The 20,640-nt window shown below is 41.5% G+C and overlaps 1 protein-coding gene across 3 annotated transcripts in view; it reads left to right on the forward strand.

The window, feature by feature from the left end:
• Slc39a10 (solute carrier family 39 member 10) overlaps nt 1–20,640 on the forward strand; it is a 46,349-nt gene that overhangs the window by 20,431 nt on the left and 5,278 nt on the right. For all 3 annotated transcript variants that reach the window (XM_051153819.1, XM_051153818.1, XM_051153817.1), the window contains 5 exons: nt 7,387–7,556; nt 8,890–9,078; nt 13,034–13,154; nt 14,417–14,785; nt 15,561–15,641. In XM_051153819.1, coding sequence (XP_051009776.1) covers nt 7,387–7,556; nt 8,890–9,078; nt 13,034–13,154; nt 14,417–14,785; nt 15,561–15,641 — 930 coding nt within the window. The remainder of the gene's footprint in view (nt 1–7,386; nt 7,557–8,889; nt 9,079–13,033; nt 13,155–14,416; nt 14,786–15,560; nt 15,642–20,640) is intronic.

The raw sequence follows: 20,640 nt of genomic DNA on the forward strand, positions 1-20,640 counted from the left end.
AGGCTTAGGCTTTCTGCCTTTGCATCCCAAAATCCCCCGCGTTTCTCTCTTCTCAATAAGCTTGGCAGATAGCTGACTATGCTACTTTTCTTTCATTCTTCTCTACAAAGTTGAGGTCAAAGTACCCAAGATGTTCTGACCTTAGGGGACTGTTATGAAAGTTTCTAAAAATTGTATTTATGGATATGGGTAAAAATTGAGTTCTATCACGGTGAAGGACAGAATTTTTAACATTTTATCGCATAGTGATAATGTACACACTTCTAGGATTATCTGATTCTCATTTGTAAGAGTTTTATTTGGGAATCAGGTTTTGGATGTCTGCACATGAAAGGAAATGCTGTTTTTTTACAAGGTAAGCGGTGTTCTCAGTGCCTGCATTTCTAGGACTGGTTAACCTTAGACTAGACAAATCGATTACAGTAGTGACAGTTGCTGGAACCTTATGGTGTGTTAGATCCAACACTTACACAAAGAAAGTGCATCCGCTCACTCTTCGGTCACTCATTCTTGAGTTGAATTGTGGTTCATTGCTACCCAGGCTGGCCTTGAACTTGGGCTCAAGGACTCCTGCTTCAGTCTCCTACACAGCTGTGACCACAGGTTGTGCTGCTGTTCCTGACGGATTGATCAACTCCTCACGATAGGCACTTTCTTGTCTTTAGTTCTGTGAGGCTCAGAGAAGTGCTTTGCTCCAGCTCGCACGGCGGCCAGGCTTAAGGCGCTGCCGTGGAGCTGTGGACTCTGCGGTGCTAAGGCTTCTGCTCATCACTGAGTGGGATCTTGTTAGAATGTAAGTGAGAGCAAAGCGAGGAGGCAGAGAGAGCTGTGTGTCGTCACCCACTGACAGGCTTGTAGAAAGTGTCGGTGTCACCGTGGTTCTCGTCCTACCTGCGCTTGATTAGTCATTGAGAAATATCCCCACGCATGATCCTAAGAACTAGATGCGGTCCACATGCCCTGTGATCAAAGCACTTAGATGGCAGACACAGGTGCCTCTGAACCCACAGCCAGCCTGCTCTACCGAGTGAGACACCATCTTTAAGAAAGGAAAGGGGGAAGTCCTCAAGCTGCCTTCACCCAGCTTGGAAGAGTGGGGACCTCGTGAGCCCACAATTGAATTTGAATATTCACTGTGGAAAAGATGCCGTTTGTCTTCTTTGACCTCACACATATTATTCTTTGGGAGACTGTCCTCGCCGCCACAAAAAGGAATCAGAGATTAAGCTTAATTGAAAGTAGAATGTACTTTTTCTGCATAGGGAAAAATGGAAACTAACAAGATTGTTTAAAGTTAAAATTAATAGTGTTTTTATTTTGAAGGAGTCTAAAAAAAAATTCCAGTTCACTGTCTTCAAGCCAGTGGTGGATTAGGGCATTAATTAATGTTGTCTATGTTGTAATATTGCCAGAATCCATATATTGAAATCAAGCTGTTGGCAGCTATGTAACTAGTACTACTGGAAGTTACAGTTTATTCAATTTGAAAGCCTTAGAGGAAATTGCGCTTGCTTTGAAAACAAGTATGTTACAAATAGTGAATATTGATTAGTTGTTTGCAGGTGGTTTTTTTTTTTTTTAAGCATTGTCAGAAATGTAGCTTGAATTAATTATGTCCTGATAGATGTTAATAATTGTTAGAGAGAATGCCCCGCTAGTAATTATTTTTAATGACTGCTGCACCATTAAGAAAGGTTAACTTGTTTTCTATAAATCTCCCATAGTGACTCAGCTACTACCTCATTAACTTTGTTCAAAGGCTGCTGTAAACCGAATACCCTGAGTAGTGTGCATGGTAGAAATCGTTTGTTTCACAAGATTGGCTCATTTAGTCATAGGGTTGACCCTAGCTTAATTACCAAGGGGGGTCGTGAATAGGCTGCTAAGCATTTTCTGCCAATTAAAATGCTGAAACAGTGTAGAAAACTGCCATCTTGCACATGCTTTGCACCAAGTTAATTAGAAAGTTTCCACAGATGAGCGCTTCTTTTTAAAAGAACGCATTTTCTCTCCTGGTAATGAGGAAAGGAGTTGGTGATAACTAAGCTTGAAGACCTTTAACGTTTCAAGCAACCTAATTTGCGGAATAAGTGAAGCTTGCTTCAGACACTTAGCTCTTTTTATTACATATGGTATCTTGGGTACAAATAAAGAAAACATTTGCTAGTTGTATTTAATAGTTTGCATATTGCTTGTTAGGTATGAGTTCTCGGAAAGATACCTTTCCAGCTGTATTTTACTTTGTTTTACACCAAACAAATTGTGATTAGAAAAGCACAATAACTTGATTAGAAATTGAATTTTTTTCATTGCTTTCCCCCCCCACTAGTGTATTTAGAAAATAGGAGCTTATGTAAGCGAAAAATCACTAAACAACCTGGAAAGGTATTTCTAAGTACACTATGGGCAAAACTGAATATAGGTCAAAGAAGTGTGTGTGTGTGTGTGTGTGTGTGTGTGTGTGTGTGTGTGTGTGTGTTGGGGAGGAGTTTATGAGAAGGATGCTAGAAAAAAATGTACGCTCTGATCTCTAATCCTGGAGAACTACGACTATTTTTTTGAAAAATGAAAAGTAAATAATTGAAAGAGGAAGTGTGCTAGCGCACATGCGTGGAAGTGGCTGTGTTAATGACACAGTTGTCAAGGAATAGTTGTCACCTATATCTAGGTGTCTTGCCTGCATATATGTCTGTGTGCCATGTGCATGCCTTGTGCCCTCATAGGCCAGAAAAGGACATTGAATCCTCTGCAACTGGAGTTCCAGGAGGTTGGGACTCCACCTTGTGGGTGCTAGGAACTGAACCCAGGACCTCTGCAGGAGCAGCAAGTGCTGTAAGCACTGAGCCGTCTCTCCAGCCCGCTGACTTACTTAGGGCTGGCAGAAACAGGTGGTAATTCATGGTAGATAGACACTTGCTGCTTATGTCTAGTGCCTTGAAGTAAGTATAGGCACGCGGAGATCATTTTATGAAGTTACATAGTTTTGTCTTCATCTTTATCATAATTAGCTCATATTTGAAAGACAGTCATTTAAATTAACTGTTAACACTTCTTTCAGGCATACTTATACTTAATTTTTCTTTTACCTATCATCTTTTTTTTTGTATGTAGCCTCCTTTACTAAGTAAAATACAGTGATATATAAAACCCATGGCTAAGAATTCTTTGAAAGTGCTATGATTTTGTGAAGGAAACAGTATCTAAAAGTTAGAGGGTTGGGCTAGGCATCCTCTCAGCAGCCCACCTCTGACCGTGTTATGGCCAGCCTGTCCTCTGTGATCCTGTGCTTCTGAGGCAAGTCCCCAGCTCGATGTTTAATTTTGGTTTTTTGAGACAGGGTTTCTCTGTGTAGGCTTGGCTGTCCTGGACTCACTGTGTAGACCAGGCTGGCCTCGAACTCACAGAGATCCTCCCGCCTCTGCCCCTTTGAGTGCTGAGATTAAAGGTGTGCTCCACCACACCCCGCTCCACGTTTAATTTTGACTTTTTAAAATAGCTAATTTTATGTTAGATGCTTTATCACAATTTTTAAAAGTTAAGCCTATAATAATGGGAAATGTTTCTTCCCCTTTTAATGTTAACATAAAATGTAACCATTTGATCTTAGTTATTAAGTGTACGATTCCCTGGTATTAAGCAGACTCAACAATGCTGAGTCCTCGAGGATTGCTGCTGACGACAGTGAGGAGGTGCAGCCGTGGCCACGTGCCTTTCGTCTGCACTCTGTGCTCACCAACAGTGGCCACGTGCCTTTCGTCTGCACTCTGTGCTCACCAACAGTGGCCACATGCCTTTCGTCTGCACTCTGTGCTCACCAGCAGTGGCCACGTGCCTTTCGTCTGCACTCTGTGCTCACCAACAGTGGCCACGTGCCTTTCGTCTGCACTCTGTGCTCACCAACAGTGGCCACGTGCCTTTCGTCTGCACTCTGTGCTCACCAACAGTGGCCACGTGCCTTTCGTCTGCACTCTGTGCTCACCGACAGTGGCCACGTGTCTTTCGTCTGCACTCTGTGCTCACCAACAGTGGCTACGTGTCTTTCATCTGCACTCTGTGCTCATCAACCGTGGCCACAGATCTCTAATACTGGAATTCTTTTTGCCCGCCTCATGTGAGCTTTGGGTGGGTTGTTGGAGTATACTGGGTCAGCATGCTGAGCAGCACACTAATGGAAGACAAACACTGTAACCAGTGTGGAAATTTAGCCTAATTGAAGAAATAGAAACTTTTTAAAAGGTAAATGTTCAAAGTCACATATAAATAATTTAATTTACTCATGAAATCTTTTTAATTTTAATTTTCAATTGGTGATCATTGATCAAGTAATTACAGACATTTGCCATGTAGAGAAGAAACCACCAAAACCTTTGAATAATTTTTAATGTGTTTATCTGAATTTTGTATTAATGTGTCATCTGAAGGAACAACTTTTGGCATAATCTTATCTTTGATGAGTGTCAGGGGGCCATTGAGTTTAGTCTAAGTAGATACCATGCCCTTTGAGGTACAGTGGGGGGTGTCCTCTAGATTGGGAAGTGATGACTCTGAATGAATTGTGGAAGGCTTTTCCTTTATGATGTTATAATTTTTTTTACTCTTACGTGAGCTTTCCTCTTTCAAACTATTTCTTCCTCTTAGACCACAGTTTCTCTTTCTGTAATTTCCATACCTGTCACACGTGAGCTCACACAACTCCCCAGATATACATGACTCTGTGTGTGTGTGTGTGTGTGTGTGTGTGTGTGTGTGTGTGTGTGTGTGTATGCATGCGCGTGCGCATGTTGCTCTGCTGGTGGCTGATTCTCATTTTATTGAACGTAGTGCACCATTAGCATATTGAGAATTTGACCTTTATTGCATTAGGCTTTGCTAACTTGACTACTTGCCCCTTGGGTAGCTGACCAACGGCCATTTCAGATTGTCATTGCAGAACATTACAATTTGTGTGAACCTACAGAAAATTTCCTAGACTTTTTTCACATCCAGGATGCTCCTAACCAGATGTTGACATAAGGACTTTAGAAATATTTGCATAAAATAATGTTCCTTTTAAATAGTTTTTTGTTTAAGTAGTAGATTCCCCTCCCCCCCATACTAGGTTTAAACTCAGGGCCTGATGAATGCTTACTGCTCCACCATTACACTTTACCTCAAGTCTCTGAGCGGGATTTTAATATGCTAATTAATATATATGCTGTCTTAATATGGCCTGAAATTTTAAAATGTTATAAGTTTAAACTTTAAATATGCTCTCAATGTTAATATTTTATTAATATTCTACATTGCATTGTGTGATGATTATCTTAAATGTACAGTGCATCAAATGACATTTTCTGTAGATTAAAATTTAGAAATTTGTTTCTGTTATAATCATATTCATAGTCTAAATGAAAGTATTACATAGAAGATGACCTGAGTGGGAAACGTAAACAATGATAACAAGTTTACACACCTAGATTTTTTTTGCAAATGATGGACTTTAATTTAGCATCTTTACCTTTATGTTTGAATTTTCCTGGACATTGTAGCATAGAAATAAAATACTGCTATTGGGTAGTTTTAGTAATCATGCATTTTTGTTTAGAATAAATCTGATTACTGTACATTCCCGATAATTAGGAAGTTACCATTACCAAGGTGGCTTACTTGGCATATATTGTATACTTCGGGTCATTATTTATTGACAGTATTAATCCTCCTATTTGCATAGTGAGTTGTATGGTTATAATATGTTCCCAGCTTACCGAGGGTTTTGGAATACAGACTATTGGTTTTCCCAATTAGCTTACTGTTTCTCCCTTTAAGTTCTTTATTGGAATTTCACTGCAGCCACTGTTTTGAGATAAACTGCTTCTAGATTGGAATATTGCCAGTGAAGGATGATGTGTGGTTGGAAAGGAGAAGTCAGCGTTGCTGGAGAAGATATTTTGTCTCCACGGTGCTTGATGCTTCCGTTACTAACATTGCTTTCTTCCATTTAGTCAGAAGTACAGTTTTTCTTTAATCTTTCCCCATCCGGTGAATATGATCAAAGCCAGAGAGAGCTTCGGTGGTTTTAACAAACCTTTGTTGGCTTAGCTACTTTGTTAGGCAACTAACTTCAAAAGCTCTGGTGTAAAATTTATTGAAGCCCGTCCTTTGACCCCTTGACACGGCCAGGCTCTTTTACAGATTTCATTGTTGTCACCAGAGAGCTGAGGTACAGTGACTTTGTTATCATTCTAAATGAGATCTTAACCTTGGACTGTATGCTTTTCTTCCCGAAATAGGGATTTTAATTAGAGTGCCCTATAATAACACGAGATGGAGGCTCTACTTTTAATCCTTTGGTTTCAGCAGCCGTGTTGCTTCTGTAATGTTTCCCTGAGCTAAGATTTTTGGAAAAGAACTGGGTTTCTCTTCCTCCGTGGCTTCCAAGTGATTGGAAATTGGAATCTAAGTCTAGTGTCATGACCTTGTCCCTGTGGGGTTAGTTGTATGTGTCTTTGGTGGTCTTGGTTTCCCATTCTTACCTAATAGTGGTTATCTGTTAAGGGAGGAAGGGACACACCTTCCCGTTAGTGATGAGTGGCCTATTGCATTAGTTCTGTTAGCTAATTTAGCAAAAGAGGAATTATATCATTTTTGACTGTGCCTGCTGATCCATGCCATGGACTGCTGACTACCACGCACAGTACACGAACACGAGTGTTTCTGGTAAAGTTCATCATTTACTGCGCATCTGAGCGTCATTTCCACACTCATCTGCTTGCTTTTGCAGTACAGGGCATCACCTGAGCTGACAAGTACCGCTCCCACTAACGTATGGACCCGCCCTTTTTATTTTACTATTATAAGGTCTGGCTGAATTGCTAAGTCTAGAGTTGAGCTTGCAATTCTCCCACCTCAGCCTCTTGGGTAGCAAAGGTTACAGAAGTGTGCCGCCACAGCCAGCTGAGATCTTTACTTGTAACAGTAAAGCTATAGGGTATAATACTAATGTTGAGCATGTGACTATACTTCCATTTGTATCTGATTTGTTAAATTTTTTGAAACATTGTGTTAGGAAAGCTTTCAGTTGTATTATAGTTGATAAACACTTCACTTGATACAGGAGTTATGTAATTATATTGTTAAATAACTTTTATTTACGCTCTGCTTTTAAACAGTGAAAAAAACTATTACTGTTTGGATACTGGTTGACATAGCCATTTGAAGTCACTCTCCTAGTATAGACTGCGTTGGGCGCTATGTATGACGCGATCACGTGTTTCATGTTGTCTGTCTATCATGGCTTCGTTTTGCGTTGAAGCGCAGTGATGTTATAAAGATGCTTGGATGTGTCCTGTCTGTTCTTGAGAACCTTCCTTTTGAGCTGTTAGACTAACGCTGCCTGTTTCCCTGCAGCGTGGGTCTGCGGCATCATTTCCATCACTGTCATTAGCCTGCTTTCCCTGCTGGGCGTGGTTTTGGTTCCCATCATCAACCAAGGATGCTTCAAATTCCTTCTCACGTTCCTTGTTGCACTGGCTGTAGGAACAATGAGTGGAGACGCCCTTCTTCATCTGCTGCCCCATGTAAGAAATTCTTTTACTCTCCTAAAAGTTACACGTGAAGATACAGTGTTGTAGTGTTCTTGAGGAGCACACCATAGTAGTGGTGGTTTTGTCTGTGTGATTGTATGCTTTTATAGGTTGAAGGTATTTTTTTTTCATTTTCACGGTTTTAATCGCAGTGTTTTTTTAATCAATATTTCAAATAAACCGAATCATTGGGTTTTAAATGGGACCAAGAGTGATAGATCATCTGATCATTGCACAACGCCCTAAGAAAAACATGACGCCGGGCGTGGTGGCGCACGCCCTTAATCCCAGCACTCAGGGAGGCAGAGGCAGGCGGATCGCTGTGAGTTCGAGGCCAGCCTGGTCTACAAAGAGAGTTCCCGGATAGCCAGGGCCACACAGAGAAACCCTATCTCAAAATACACACACACACACACAAAAAAGAAGAAGAAGAAGAAGAAGAAGAAGAAGAAGAAGAAGAAGAAGAAGAAGAAGAAGAAGAAGAAGAAGAAGAAGAAGAAGAAAGAAAACCGTAGAGGAAATGCATGTACTGTGTAGTGCTCGTGCATACAGCCAGGAAGGTACAGGGCTGAACCGCTTTGCATCAGTCAGTGATTTGTTTTGTTTTTACTAAATATTTCTGATGTAAGTGATACCAATTTATGTTTACAAAGGATTCGCTATTTTTTGTTATTTCTTTTGGCTTCATTCATTCACTAGTATTTTTCTAACCCTTAGAGGCATTTGTTTTATCATGAAGTATAATAATTTCCAGGTAATACGCCAAGGATGTTAACCAGAAGACAACTTTCTGTCATATAGTATCAGTGAAATACTCTGAGATTTAAAAAATATTCTTGTAGCACATGTGCGATCTGAAGCTTTGATCTCATAAAAGGTGAAATTAGAGGAAGTTGGTGGGCAGAGGGAGATAGGTGAGGACATTTTGTCAGTTACGCTCTGTGGGAGCTGTGAGCTCTGCTGTTCCACAGCAGAGTGACTGTAGATGAGGGAAAGTGAAGCTAGGTGGGCTGTAGATGAGGAGGAACGGTGTGTGTATGTGTGTGTGTGTGTGTGTGTGTGTGTGTGTGTGTGTGTGTGTTTGTGAACTCCAGATGGTTCCTTTACCGAAAAAAATTGATAAATGTTTGAAGAAACTTAATATGATTTGAATACTATATAATACATGCATTATTAAAATATTCAAGAAACCAAATAAGTCTGTGTAATTTTATGTACCAATAAAAGCTAAAATTAGACTGAAAATTTAAAAACTAGAAGATAGGCCTTCTATGTTTCTAAGATGTTCTATTCGAACTTTGAAATAATTTCAGTTGTTTTCTAATAGTCTCAGGGTGGACATGACCACAGCCATCAGCACGCGCATGGGCATGGTCACTCTCATGGACATGAATCTAAGAAGTTTCTAGAAGAATATGACGCTGTGCTGAAAGGGCTTGTTGCCCTAGGGGGCGTTTACTTACTGTTCATCATCGAACACTGCATTCGAATGTTTAAGCACTACAGGCAACAAAGAGTAAGTGCTTTTCATGCGTCTGTTTCTTAGGTACAGGCCCTCTTTCTGGACACACAGTTTCTCTTAATTATAACGTTGGTGTACATTCCATCTCTATCTTTTTTCCTGCTTCGGATCTTTATCACTTTTGTCATTATATTTACTTTGGCATTATTAGCAGGGTCTAAGATAGCTTGTGTTTCATCATACCTAATTATGAAGAATGGGAAAAGGAAAAGCTATTGACCAGTTATTTTTAATAAGTATGAATAAATGGGAACATTTGTCTTTTTTTCAATTTTTAAAAAAAGATTTATTATGTATACAGTGCTCTGCCTGCATGTACACCTGCACACCAGAAGAGGGCACCAGATCTCATTATAGGTGGTTGGGAGCCACCATGTGGTTGCTGAGGAATTGAACTCAGGACCTTTGGAAGAGTAGCCAGTGCTCTTAACCTCTGAGCCATCTCTCCAGCCTCTTTCTTACTCAATCTTAAGTGACTTTGATTGTATTATCTTACAATAAATTTTTTCATATAACACCTTCTTTATCAGAAATACTTCACTGGTAGTAGAAATGTGAAAAGGAAGAGGGGCTCAGAATAGACTCACGTGGAGACCGTAGGAAAATGATGGCAGAGGGAAGTAATGGAAGCAGTAACTCGTTCAAGTAACGACACACCACTTGGGAGAAGATGCCTCAACAGCCTTGATTTATCAAGACTGTGTCTAATGTTTCACATATGAAAACGTGCCTCAGAAAATTGATTTAAAGTACTGCCATTCACTGTGGTTCACATTGGCCGAAACAGCATGTCACAATACATGTCAGTGGTATTTGAGGTACTGACACATAGATAGCCGCAATATATTATATTTAAGTAGAACTTTCTATAATGGACTACAGTTACAAATTTCTCCTATCTTGTTAATTCCAAATACATTTTTTCCAGTACTCTAGGTAGTCATATTTTTGTTTGGTTGCAATTGTGTGCCATGCACACTCATGCGCGTGTACACATGCACATACACACATTTTTATCTATTCCCTTGAGACAGACTAGACCCGGGACAGCTCTCTCAAGCGGGATCGGGGCTGAGGCTGGTCCATGCAGTCATTAGTTGTGTGGCTCTCTGTGAGCCTCATGGTCTCTGGTCACCACCTAAACAAGAATACATTTCATTTACCTGTATTCATGTCACATTGTAAATCCTGTATTTAGTTTTGATTGCTTGTCTTCAAAGGAGGACTGATTAAGATAAGAATCCCAGAAAAACATTATCTGTGGAGTAGTTAAAAGGAGCTGAAAAGGAAGAACTTACGAGAAAAGTGAAATGAATTTAATTATGTATTAATGAAATGGTTCTAATTACATATTATGCTTGAAAGGTTATAATTATTTCTGATAAAGGAGGTGAGTGGACAGTAAAGTGATGAAAATGCCCAAGCAGGGTTAGTGGGAGAAGTAAAGAGTCGTCTGTGGAAACACTGCAGAGTAATGGAGAGGACAGGTGATAGGGGCGTGGGCCAGAGTCACGCCACAAAGAATGGCAAATAGGTGGTGATGCGGGAACTGAATCAGTAAAGCTTTGTCACCTAAAAAGCATTTTGATCATCTCAACAGAGGCAAGAAAGGAGTTTGGCAAAAAGCACTATTCTTTCAGGATTAAACCAAACAGTTTGTATATATAGAAGGCGAGTGTGCCTCAGCATTTTGGCAGGTGTTTGTGGTAAACCCATGGCCAACATGACGCTGAGTTGGGAAAACTGAGAATGTATTTCCTTTCTGATTCAGACCAACAGTGTGGTACTAAAAATTGTAGTCGCGGTGGTCAGAGAAGAAAAGCACACAGGTAGGATGGAGGAATTCTCATTGTTCTATTTGCAGAAGAGATGATCCTGCTCACAGGAAAACCTAAACGTCCTCCCAAAAGATAAGCAGAACTGATAAGTACATCCACTAAAGTTTCAGACTATAAAATCAGCTGACAGAAGTAGAGCATGAGCCTCCTGAGAAAGGAATTAGGCAAGACGTCCCATTACGGTAGCTACCATGTGGAGGGGGAGATAGGGAAGATCTCCGTTCAGAAGAACTAGCATTGCTAAAATGCTCATAAACCCACAGCAGTGTGCGGACTCCATGCAGTCCTCACCAAGGTCACAAGGTGGCTAGTGGCAGTCCTCAGAGGACTAGAGAAAACATTTCTGAAATTCATATGGGAGCAAGACTCCCAAAGCCAAAGCAGCCAGGAACAAGAGGAAAAAGGAGCTGGATGGGGGGGCTCACAGTTGTGACGTCAAGACAGGCTACAGAGCTGTAATAGCCAAGGCTGCAGTAAATGGTGCTGGAGATCCACGCAGAAGGCTAAAGCTTGGCACTCAGAAACCAGCAGCCTGAGGCCATGAAACTGTTAGGAGACACACAACAAACACTTCAAGATACTGGTCTAAAGTGTGATTATTTTTTAAAGCATGATGCCCAAAGTATAGGAAGTAAGAGGAGTTGTGTCACAGTAATTGTAAAAGCCTCCTACACAGCACAGGAAGAAACACTGACAGTGATCATGTAACGGACGAATGTCCAGAGTGAGCAACTCAGAAGCACTTAGCGACTGTCAGTTATTTTACTAGTCAGCAGAGAGAGCCCAGAGTCGCGGCAAGAGCCAAGAGGACAGCTTAGAGGCAGAACGCTTGGCGCTTGGCTTGCTTCAGACGTGCCTCCCTGACAACAACCAACCAACCACAGTAACAAATCTCAGCCAGGTGCAGTGGCGCACGCCTGTAATCCCAGCACTTGGGAGGCAGAGGCAGGCAGATTGCCATGAGTTTGAGGCCAGCCTGGTCTGCAAAGAGAGTCCAGGACAGCCAAGGCAACGCAGAGAAACCCTGTCTCAAAAACCAAAAAAAAAAGAAAAGAAATCTCTCCAGTAATAACTAATTATGAAGGAAGGAAGAACAGAAAGAAAAAGCTTAAAAGATAACAAGTGCTGACAAGGATGTGGAGAGAAGAAAGTCTTTGCACACCTTAGGAAAACAGGGAAAATACTTGTAGCCATTAGGAAGCTTTCTGGAGGTTCCCCAGAAAACTAAAAACAAACCCACCATGTGATCATCCCATAGTCCCAGTACTAGAAATATATTCAGAGGAAGCGAGGTTAGTAAGCCAAGGGACATCTGCAGTCTTGAGCTGGTGTAGCACAGGAAATGGGAATAGGCCAAGCTTTCCCTGGCGAACAGAAAACAACTGTGGCATGTATGCACCCGGGGCTCATGCATAAAAAGAGTGTATGTATGCTGCTACCTGCAGCAAGGTGGACGGAACTAGAGTGTGCTCACGTCAGATGAAACTAGGTAGGCACAGAGCCATGGGCCCTGCTTGCTCTCTGTATGAGGAATCTTAAGGTATCTCCTAACAGCAGAGTAGAGTGTGGCTGCCAGGGGCTCAGGGTAGCAGAGGCCAGGGATGGGGAAGGATTGAGAATTGTAGCTCATGCTTCATTCTTCCTCCATGCCACACCTAGAGAAGGGGATGCTTCCACCATGATGAGAAAACGAGCCTGAAAATCCAGAACCTGTGCTGCTGTAGGATTACAGAGGCATGCGCCCAGATTTCACACGTCCCAGGTGGGGTGCCTAGGAACGCAGTACCGTGCGCTCTGTTCTTCATGTAGCCGGATTGAGCCAGTGAGATGGGTCAGAGGGTAAAGGAGCTCAGGGCTAAGCCCGAGATCTGTACCTAGAACCCATAGGTGGAAGGAGAGAGCCCCCCAATTTGTCTTCTGACCTACACACGTACTATGACATACATGTAAATGTGTATATGCACACATGTGCCCATATAGACTTACATTAGATAAAAATGTAATGAGCAATTTACAAATAATAAGCTGTGTTACTATTAACATCAGCTATGGGTATATCATTACTAGTTATTGCTGCAGATGTTATACTAATATCAGATTCCCCCCAACAGGGAAAACAGAAATGGTTTATGAAGCAGAGCACAGAAGAATCAACGATTGGAAGAAAGCTTTCAGATCACAAGTTAAACAGCACGCCGGATGCTGATTGGCTCCAACTCAAGCCCCTTGCCGGTAGCCAACTATTGCAATGAGAAACTTAAAATTGAAAAATTGTTTCTAGCAGTGTGAATTAAATTTTTCTTTGTGATTTTCCTAATGTGTTCTTCCTTAAATGTGAGTGTACCCTATAATTTTCTTCATGTGCTTACTTTAGTTAGCTTCAGTGCTGTTGGTGCTGTGGCACCAGATACATTAGGAGCAAGGAAAACGTGCCACTTCTAGTTTAAAAATACGTGAGTGAAATAAAGCAAGGGTCAGGCATAACGGCACTCACCCACGACCCCAGCTAGCCTGGGGCAGCCTAACAAGACCACTCTGTCAAAGCCAGAACAACCCACAGAAGGAAGGAAGCCATCTTCTGGGGTAGTGCTGGAACTGTTCAGCCCAAGCCTCGGTCTCCCAGAGCTGGGATCGCAAGTAGATTATCATGCCCAGCGAGGGGCACTATTTCTCGTCAGTATACAGTTTGTTTTATATGTAATTGGTTATAAAGGGATAATGAAAAGTTGCCTCTGTAGTTAAAGAAGAACGGCTTGCCCATGTATTTAAAATCCATATTCTGTTTTCTAAGAGATTGACGTAGCTAAGACAGTTTTCAGAAAAAAATAGATTTTCTTAGCCTATTTTTTTCCTTTTGCATTTGAATTTCTCTTTTCCCCTCAGTGTTTGCATGGTTTTCAGCATAAATGGCAACCTTCCCTAGCTGTGCAACTCTCCCAAAAGACAACTGCACAATATCCAGATCTTTGTCATAAAACAAATAGTGCTGGCAGATAATATTTTAATTTTTATTTATTTATTTTGTGTATATGAATGTTCTATGTGCATGTTCACCTGCACACCAGAAGAGAGCATCAGACCACATTACAGATGGTTGTGAGCCACATGTGGTTGCTGGGAATGGAACTCAGGACCTCTGGAAGAGCAGCCAGTGCTCCTAACTGCTGAGCCATCTGTCCAGCTCCTGGAAGATAATCTTTTAAAGATGATGGATTGCATGTGGCCAGGACATCCCAATGAATATCTCTGAGGATCGTTATTGGTGGAGCACACATGTAGAGAACTTTGCCATCAGCTAACTGACTTGGGCAAGTCATTATATTTTTTAAGCTGATAGATTTTAGGAAAATATTCCAATGGAATGGCTCGTACAATGCTTTAGGGAACCACATTCTCTTGAGCGGCGTTCATCTCACTGCTTATCTCCCAGGTGTAGATGGATGAGCACATACAAAGTCATTTGCTGGATGAGTGTATCCTTTATTCTAATGTAGGAACGGATGACTCGGTAGTTTCTGAAGATCGACTTAATGAGACTGAGCTGACGGATTTAGAAGGCCAACAAGAATCCCCTCCTAAAAACTACCCGAGCGCAGAGGAGGAGAAAGCCATGGATCATTCTCACAGCGATGGGCTGCACCCCGTTCACGAGCAGGAGATCCATGTGACTTCACAGAACCAGCACGACGAGGAGAAAGCTGTGCTGAGGAAGCACAGTCACCAGTGGCACCACAGGCACGCCCACCACTCACATGGCCCCTGCCACTCTGGCTCAGACCTGAAGGAAACAGGAATTGCCAATATCGCCTGGATGGTGATCATGGGGGATGGAATCCACAACTTCAGTGACGGGCTGGCCATTGGTGAGCGCCCTGAGGCTGGGCTACAACTTGTTCTGTGGCACAGTTTCCTTTTCCTACTAAGCCCTGCTAATCTTTATGAGCTGTAATCCATATGGTTAAAATTTATCTGCAGTTTTAAATGTCTTGCTATACATTACTCCCATTTGTTTTTCTCCAAAGGATATGGTATTTGTAAGTAAAAAAAAATGAAATGTTAAAAAAATAAAATGTTAGTAGCTTTTGGTTCTCTGACGCTAAAGAATTGTCTGTAGTATATTTCTTAAATAACTTGCTTTCTCATTAAAGTGCGTTCACCTTACTGAAACTGTTACTTTAACATTGCATTTCAAATGTATAGATTCACCTACAAGAGGTGAATAGTTTCATTCTTGGATTTAATAAAGTTTCCACAGCTTTGAAAAAGTGAAGAAAAGTTTCACATTACAACCCACCATAGCAAATCCGCATACACTAGAACATATGTGAACTATAGGTGCTGTTGTTGCCATGTAAGCTAATGGCTAATTTAGAACATTAACTGTCACCAGGACATGATACTCTGGGATCTAGATTTTATTAGTCAGAAACGAATAGCCTTTGGTTTCTTATAGAAAGCAGAAGCCATATCTTTCGTAATCATAGTAGCTATGATACTAAAGACGATAGACTTCTGCCAGGGGGATGATGTGTAAGATGGGTGAAAGTAACTTACATAGAAGGGGCAGCTCACTGAAGAGTGGAGGAGCCCGGAGGCCTGCAGCTCACTCACGCTCGCTGTGTTCATCCTCCTCCCCAGGTGCCGCTTTCAGCGCTGGACTGACTGGAGGGATCAGTACCTCAATAGCCGTCTTCTGTCATGAGCTGCCACATGAATTAGGTACGCGCCTCAAAAGTTACTGCCTTTCATCCAACCCAGGCCTTCCTCAGTTGTACAATGCATTGAACTGCGGAGATGTTACAACAGAAAATTTGCTGACAGGTGTAGAGTGCCATCAGTCGCCAGGCATGTCCCAATATGAGCCAAAGAGTGCCTGCTGCTTGCATCAAAGAAATGTCAGTGCTGTGTGCTTTTGGCTTCCACAGCAGTGATACTGCTAGGAAGGATCATACATGCTGTCTAGGTTGATGATCATAAATTAAAAGGAGGTATCATTTCTCAAATGCCTGATTATGGTATTAACTCTTTTTAATTTTATTTCATGTATCATATACATTACATTTTCTTAAAGAAGTGTTAAGTTTTTGCTATTACATAACTAAAAATTGAACCAGGGAACCTAAGACAGTACTTCTTCACAGGTGATGGAGAGCTTACACTGCTGTTCAAACAGTAAACAGGATGTTGTTTAAAGAGACTTGGGTACATGCGTGGCCATTAGAAAAACTGGAAAGTGGTCCTCACCATCACTGAGGAGCACTGAGGCTTTTGAATAATCATCAGCTTCTAATCCTTTTTTTTTTTTTCCAGCGGTAAAATTAGCTGCTCGGACAGTTTGGTGTGGGTGTGCCTGTGCACGCACGTGTGCGCACATGTGTGTGTATATGTGGGGGGGGAGGGGGAGAGAGAGAGAGAGAGATTCTGCATGATTTTAGTAAAGAAGAACCTTCAGAATAGTTTCAAGGAGCTGGGCATGGAGGCACACGCCTATAATCCCAGCATTCTGGGAGGCAGAAATAGTTGGATCTCTGTGAGTTCGAGGCCAGCCTGGTCTACAAAGTGAATCTAGGACAGCCAAGGCTACACAGAGGAACCCTGTCAGGGCAGGGATTGGGGAGATACTTGCCAGGCCCTTTTTGCTCCTATTTTTTAATGTTTTATTGCTCGTGGTTGTGGCACTATAATCCCAGTATCTAAACTGTTTTGTGCAGGTTCTATTTTTGTATTCACTTCAATTTCCCTCTCTTATTTTGGATAACAGAGGTTTGGTTATTTGTTTTGTTTTGTGATAGAATCTCACCACATAGCCCAAGCAGGTCTGGAACTTGCTGTGTAGATGAGACCAATCTCAAACTTGTGTCAGCCCCGCCTCCCCCTCCCAGGTGTTGGGATTACAGGCATGTACTGCCGCGCTTGGCCCGAACTCCCTTTTTGATTCTGAGAAGTGTGTTTTGACACCAAGAAAATCACAACTGGATAAATGAATCAATTTTTAGGACTCAGCTCAGATAAGGTGTAGTGCTGTGCACTTTCCCATCCCCTCAGTATATCAGAGATTAAACTTAGTTCAACATAAGTTCTCTGTAACATGTGAAAGTTGTCTAAGGAAAGTTGGTCATTCACTGTTTAGATTTATGTAGAATTTTCTTTCAGTTTTTATTCATGTTTATGTGTAGATGTTTTGCCTGCATCTATTTTGTGCACCATGCACATACCTAGTTCCCAAGGAGGTCAGACTGGCCCACTGTGTTCAGCTTACATCTAACAGGATGCATGGAGTCTGTCCTGGAAACTCCCCGTTACCAACACAAGTCAGAAGTGGCCCGTGGGCCTGAAGACTCACTATTACATGCTCTGTGCTTTTCTTTTAGATTTTCAGCAGTCAGACAACAGGTTCACTTGCAGAGATTAATGAGCTTTTAAAAAGCTTTTATGTGAAAAGGAAACAATTTGAAATCTATAAAATTTTGAAAAATGACAACAAATTGATTTGAAACTTGTTTTAGCTACATTCTCAAAACACATTGAAATATAGCTTAGTCTATCTGTATATATGGAAGGGTTGTTTGTTTGTTTTTTAGTAAAAGTACAAAAAAATCCTTACAGATAGAATTCAGCAAATGCTGCTTGATATAGGATGTTCACCTGCCAAAAGCAGAAGCCGACACAAGTCTGTGACTCATACCTCACACCATAAACACAAAGTAACTCAGAGTAAATCATTAATCCACACAGTATCTTTGTGTCTGGGTTAGTAAAGTCTTCTTAGGCACATTACTAAATACATAATACATTAAGAAAACAGATGACTCCACACAAATTTTAAATGTAACAGACATTGTTTAGAGAGTGAAAAAAAAAAAGCTACAGACTGAAAATTTGGAAGACATTTATTTATAAAAGGCCATTAGAACGATAATATTAAAGACTTCTTAATTTAGAGACAGGAAACTCTCCTGAGCCCACGCCTACCCCACCCCCCAAAAAATCAGATGAAAAATTTCAACATTTATTTATTAAAGAAGGTAAAAGATGGTAGATGAATGCAATTTTTCAGTTCATGGGTTTGTGATATATTGTCAAGGATATGAGCAATTGCAGTCTTATATTTGGTGAAATGAAATTTCTTATAATATTAGAAATATAAAAAATAATATGGCTTTACTGAAGACAAATGAAAAGTTGGTTTGATACAAAAGCTTTTTTACTGTGTAAAATTCATAATTGCCACAAATGATAAGTAACCTGAATGTTCTTAAACCTGGTAAATAAGCGCAGTGTGATTCATCTATGGATGAATTCTGCTGAGAAGTAAAAAGTAATTTCCTGATGCAGAGTGGTGTGGATGAGTTCGTGTGCATTATGCCATGGGATGAAAATCCAGACCCAAGCAATGTGTGTTTGACTCTAGTCATACAGTATTCTCGAAAAGTCAGAAATACAGCAACACAAAGCAAGTTGTTAGCTGTGTTAGTGGAAAAGGGCCCAGGGATTGGGGAACTAATACAGTAGTCCTAGAGTTTGTGAGTAGCAGTGATTACATGCGGTGTGTATTGGCAAAGATCGGGAGACCTCTGGACCAAAGGACATAAGAACGAGTTTTGTGGGTCGAGCTGGAGTTTATAAAGAAATTCTTTTAATATAAATTAAGTACAGGCTAAGTTGAGAGACGGAGACAGACAGACAGCATGGTGTGAGTGCTTTAAGAAAATGGTGGTACACGCCTTTAATCCCAGCACTCGGGAGGCAGAGGCAGGTGGATCACTGTGAGTTCGAGGCCAGCCTGGTCTACAAAGTGAGTCCAGGACAGTCAAGGCTACACAGAGAAACCCTGTCTCAAAAAAAAGAAAAAAGAAAATGACAGTTGTACACAGCACTGGGTGGATACACTCCCCTTGAGGTACCAGAGGCAGCTATGTCTTATTTTTTGTAGGAATTAAATAAAACAGTTCCTTCTGAAGGTCCCAAGTTCAAGGCCAGCTTGGGCTGCATGAGGTCCTGTCCCAACAAACACACTGTGGGTTGTGACTAGTTACTGCATCCTCCTAGTTACCCAGGAGTGAAGTGACTCATCCCATCCCTCTGTGGTAGCAGGACAGACTGACTGGCTGCTTAATGCACTGATGCGGTTTGTCCTTCTGCCACTGTTCATTAAGTGTCAAAACATTTGTGACGCTATAAAGGAAGCAGTGGGCTTCATAACCAACCTAAAGGACACACCAGCACTCTCACTTTCTAATATTTAGCCCCCTACTAAAAGGTTGCCTTTAATTTAGTTGGTTCAGGGTGAATTACTACACAGAGGATAAGTTTATGGAGAAGTTGAGGTAGCTCCTTCTATAAAGGAACTTAAGAGAAGACTGGACGAGACAGACAGACAGACAGACAGACAGACAGACAGAGATATCCAGTGCAGGGCTCTGCAGGAGGACCAAGAAATAGCTGTACTGCATGGTTTTCTGTCAACTTGGCACAGCTGTGGTCATCTAAGAAGAGGGATCTCGATTGAGAAAATGCCTCCATGAGATCTTGCTATGGAGCATTTTCTGTTTGCTTCCTTCCTTCCTTTCACAGGATTCCCTGTATAGCACTGGCTGTCCAGGAACTAGCTCTGTAGACCAGTCTGGCCTCAGACTCAGATCTGCCCGCCTCTGATGGGAGAGGACCCAGCCTATTGTGGACTCAGGTGGCCCTGAGTTCTACTAGAAAGCAGGCTGTGCATGCCACATGGAGCAAGCCAGTAGGTAGCACTACTCCCTGGCCTCTGCATCAGCTCCTGCTCCCAAGTCACCCCCACCCCCAGTCTGAGTTCCTGCCTTGGCTTCCCTCGGTAGACTATGACTCTGGATATGCAAGCCAAAGAAACTGTTTCCTCCCCCAAGTTACGTTTGGTCCTGTAACTCTAAACCGCAGCAGCAGTAACCCTAAAACAAATACTTAGGAACAAGGTGGGGAAGGTATAAGGGGAATAGAGTGGCAGTGCTGAAGACATTGGAAGAACTCTTAATTTTCAAATAAATATAGATAACTGAAAAATGTGGCTTTCTGTGGTTGATAGCAACTTATTGGAATATGAAAAAAAATAATACTTTGGAGCAGTTTCTCTGTTGTTAGCTTCTACTGTTGTCGATGAGAACTTTGTAGCCATAAGCGTTAGAGAGCATACTTTTTTTTTATTAGATACAGAGATCTTAAGAGTCTTATGGAAAGAACAAAGCCCTGACAGTTGTCTACATAACACCTTGCGTATACTATTTATTGTTTGGTTGGGTGCTTGCATACTTAATAACTAGAACAAAGAAAGCCATTACAATAAGTAAAGCCACACCTTGGACCCTTCAGCTTCAAGAATCTTCTGTCCAGCAGTGTTTGCCTGATCCACTAGCATCTCACTGAATAATAATTAACTGCTTTCCCCGTGCTCAGTGTTAGATGAAGAAAAACCATCTTTCTTCTTGGTTTCTTCTTACTGTTCTATTTTTGCTCGGGTTGCTGTCTGTGAAACTTGTGAGCACCTAGATCTCTAGAAAATTCGCCCTAGGAGTCTTCCTCCTGTGCCAGTGTCTGCCCTTTGCAGCAGTCTGTGTGTTCTTTAGAGCACTGTCCTGAGTACATGGGAGATGCCAGGAGAAAGTGTTTTGCTTTCCTTATATTTGGGAATTTCATGAAGTTTTTTTGTTGTTTCTGGGAAAATAGCTATATACATCACATAAAATAT

Source organism: Acomys russatus, chromosome 12 (assembly GCF_903995435.1).
Source record: "Acomys russatus chromosome 12, mAcoRus1.1, whole genome shotgun sequence".
Taxonomy (NCBI): domain Eukaryota; kingdom Metazoa; phylum Chordata; class Mammalia; order Rodentia; family Muridae; genus Acomys; species Acomys russatus.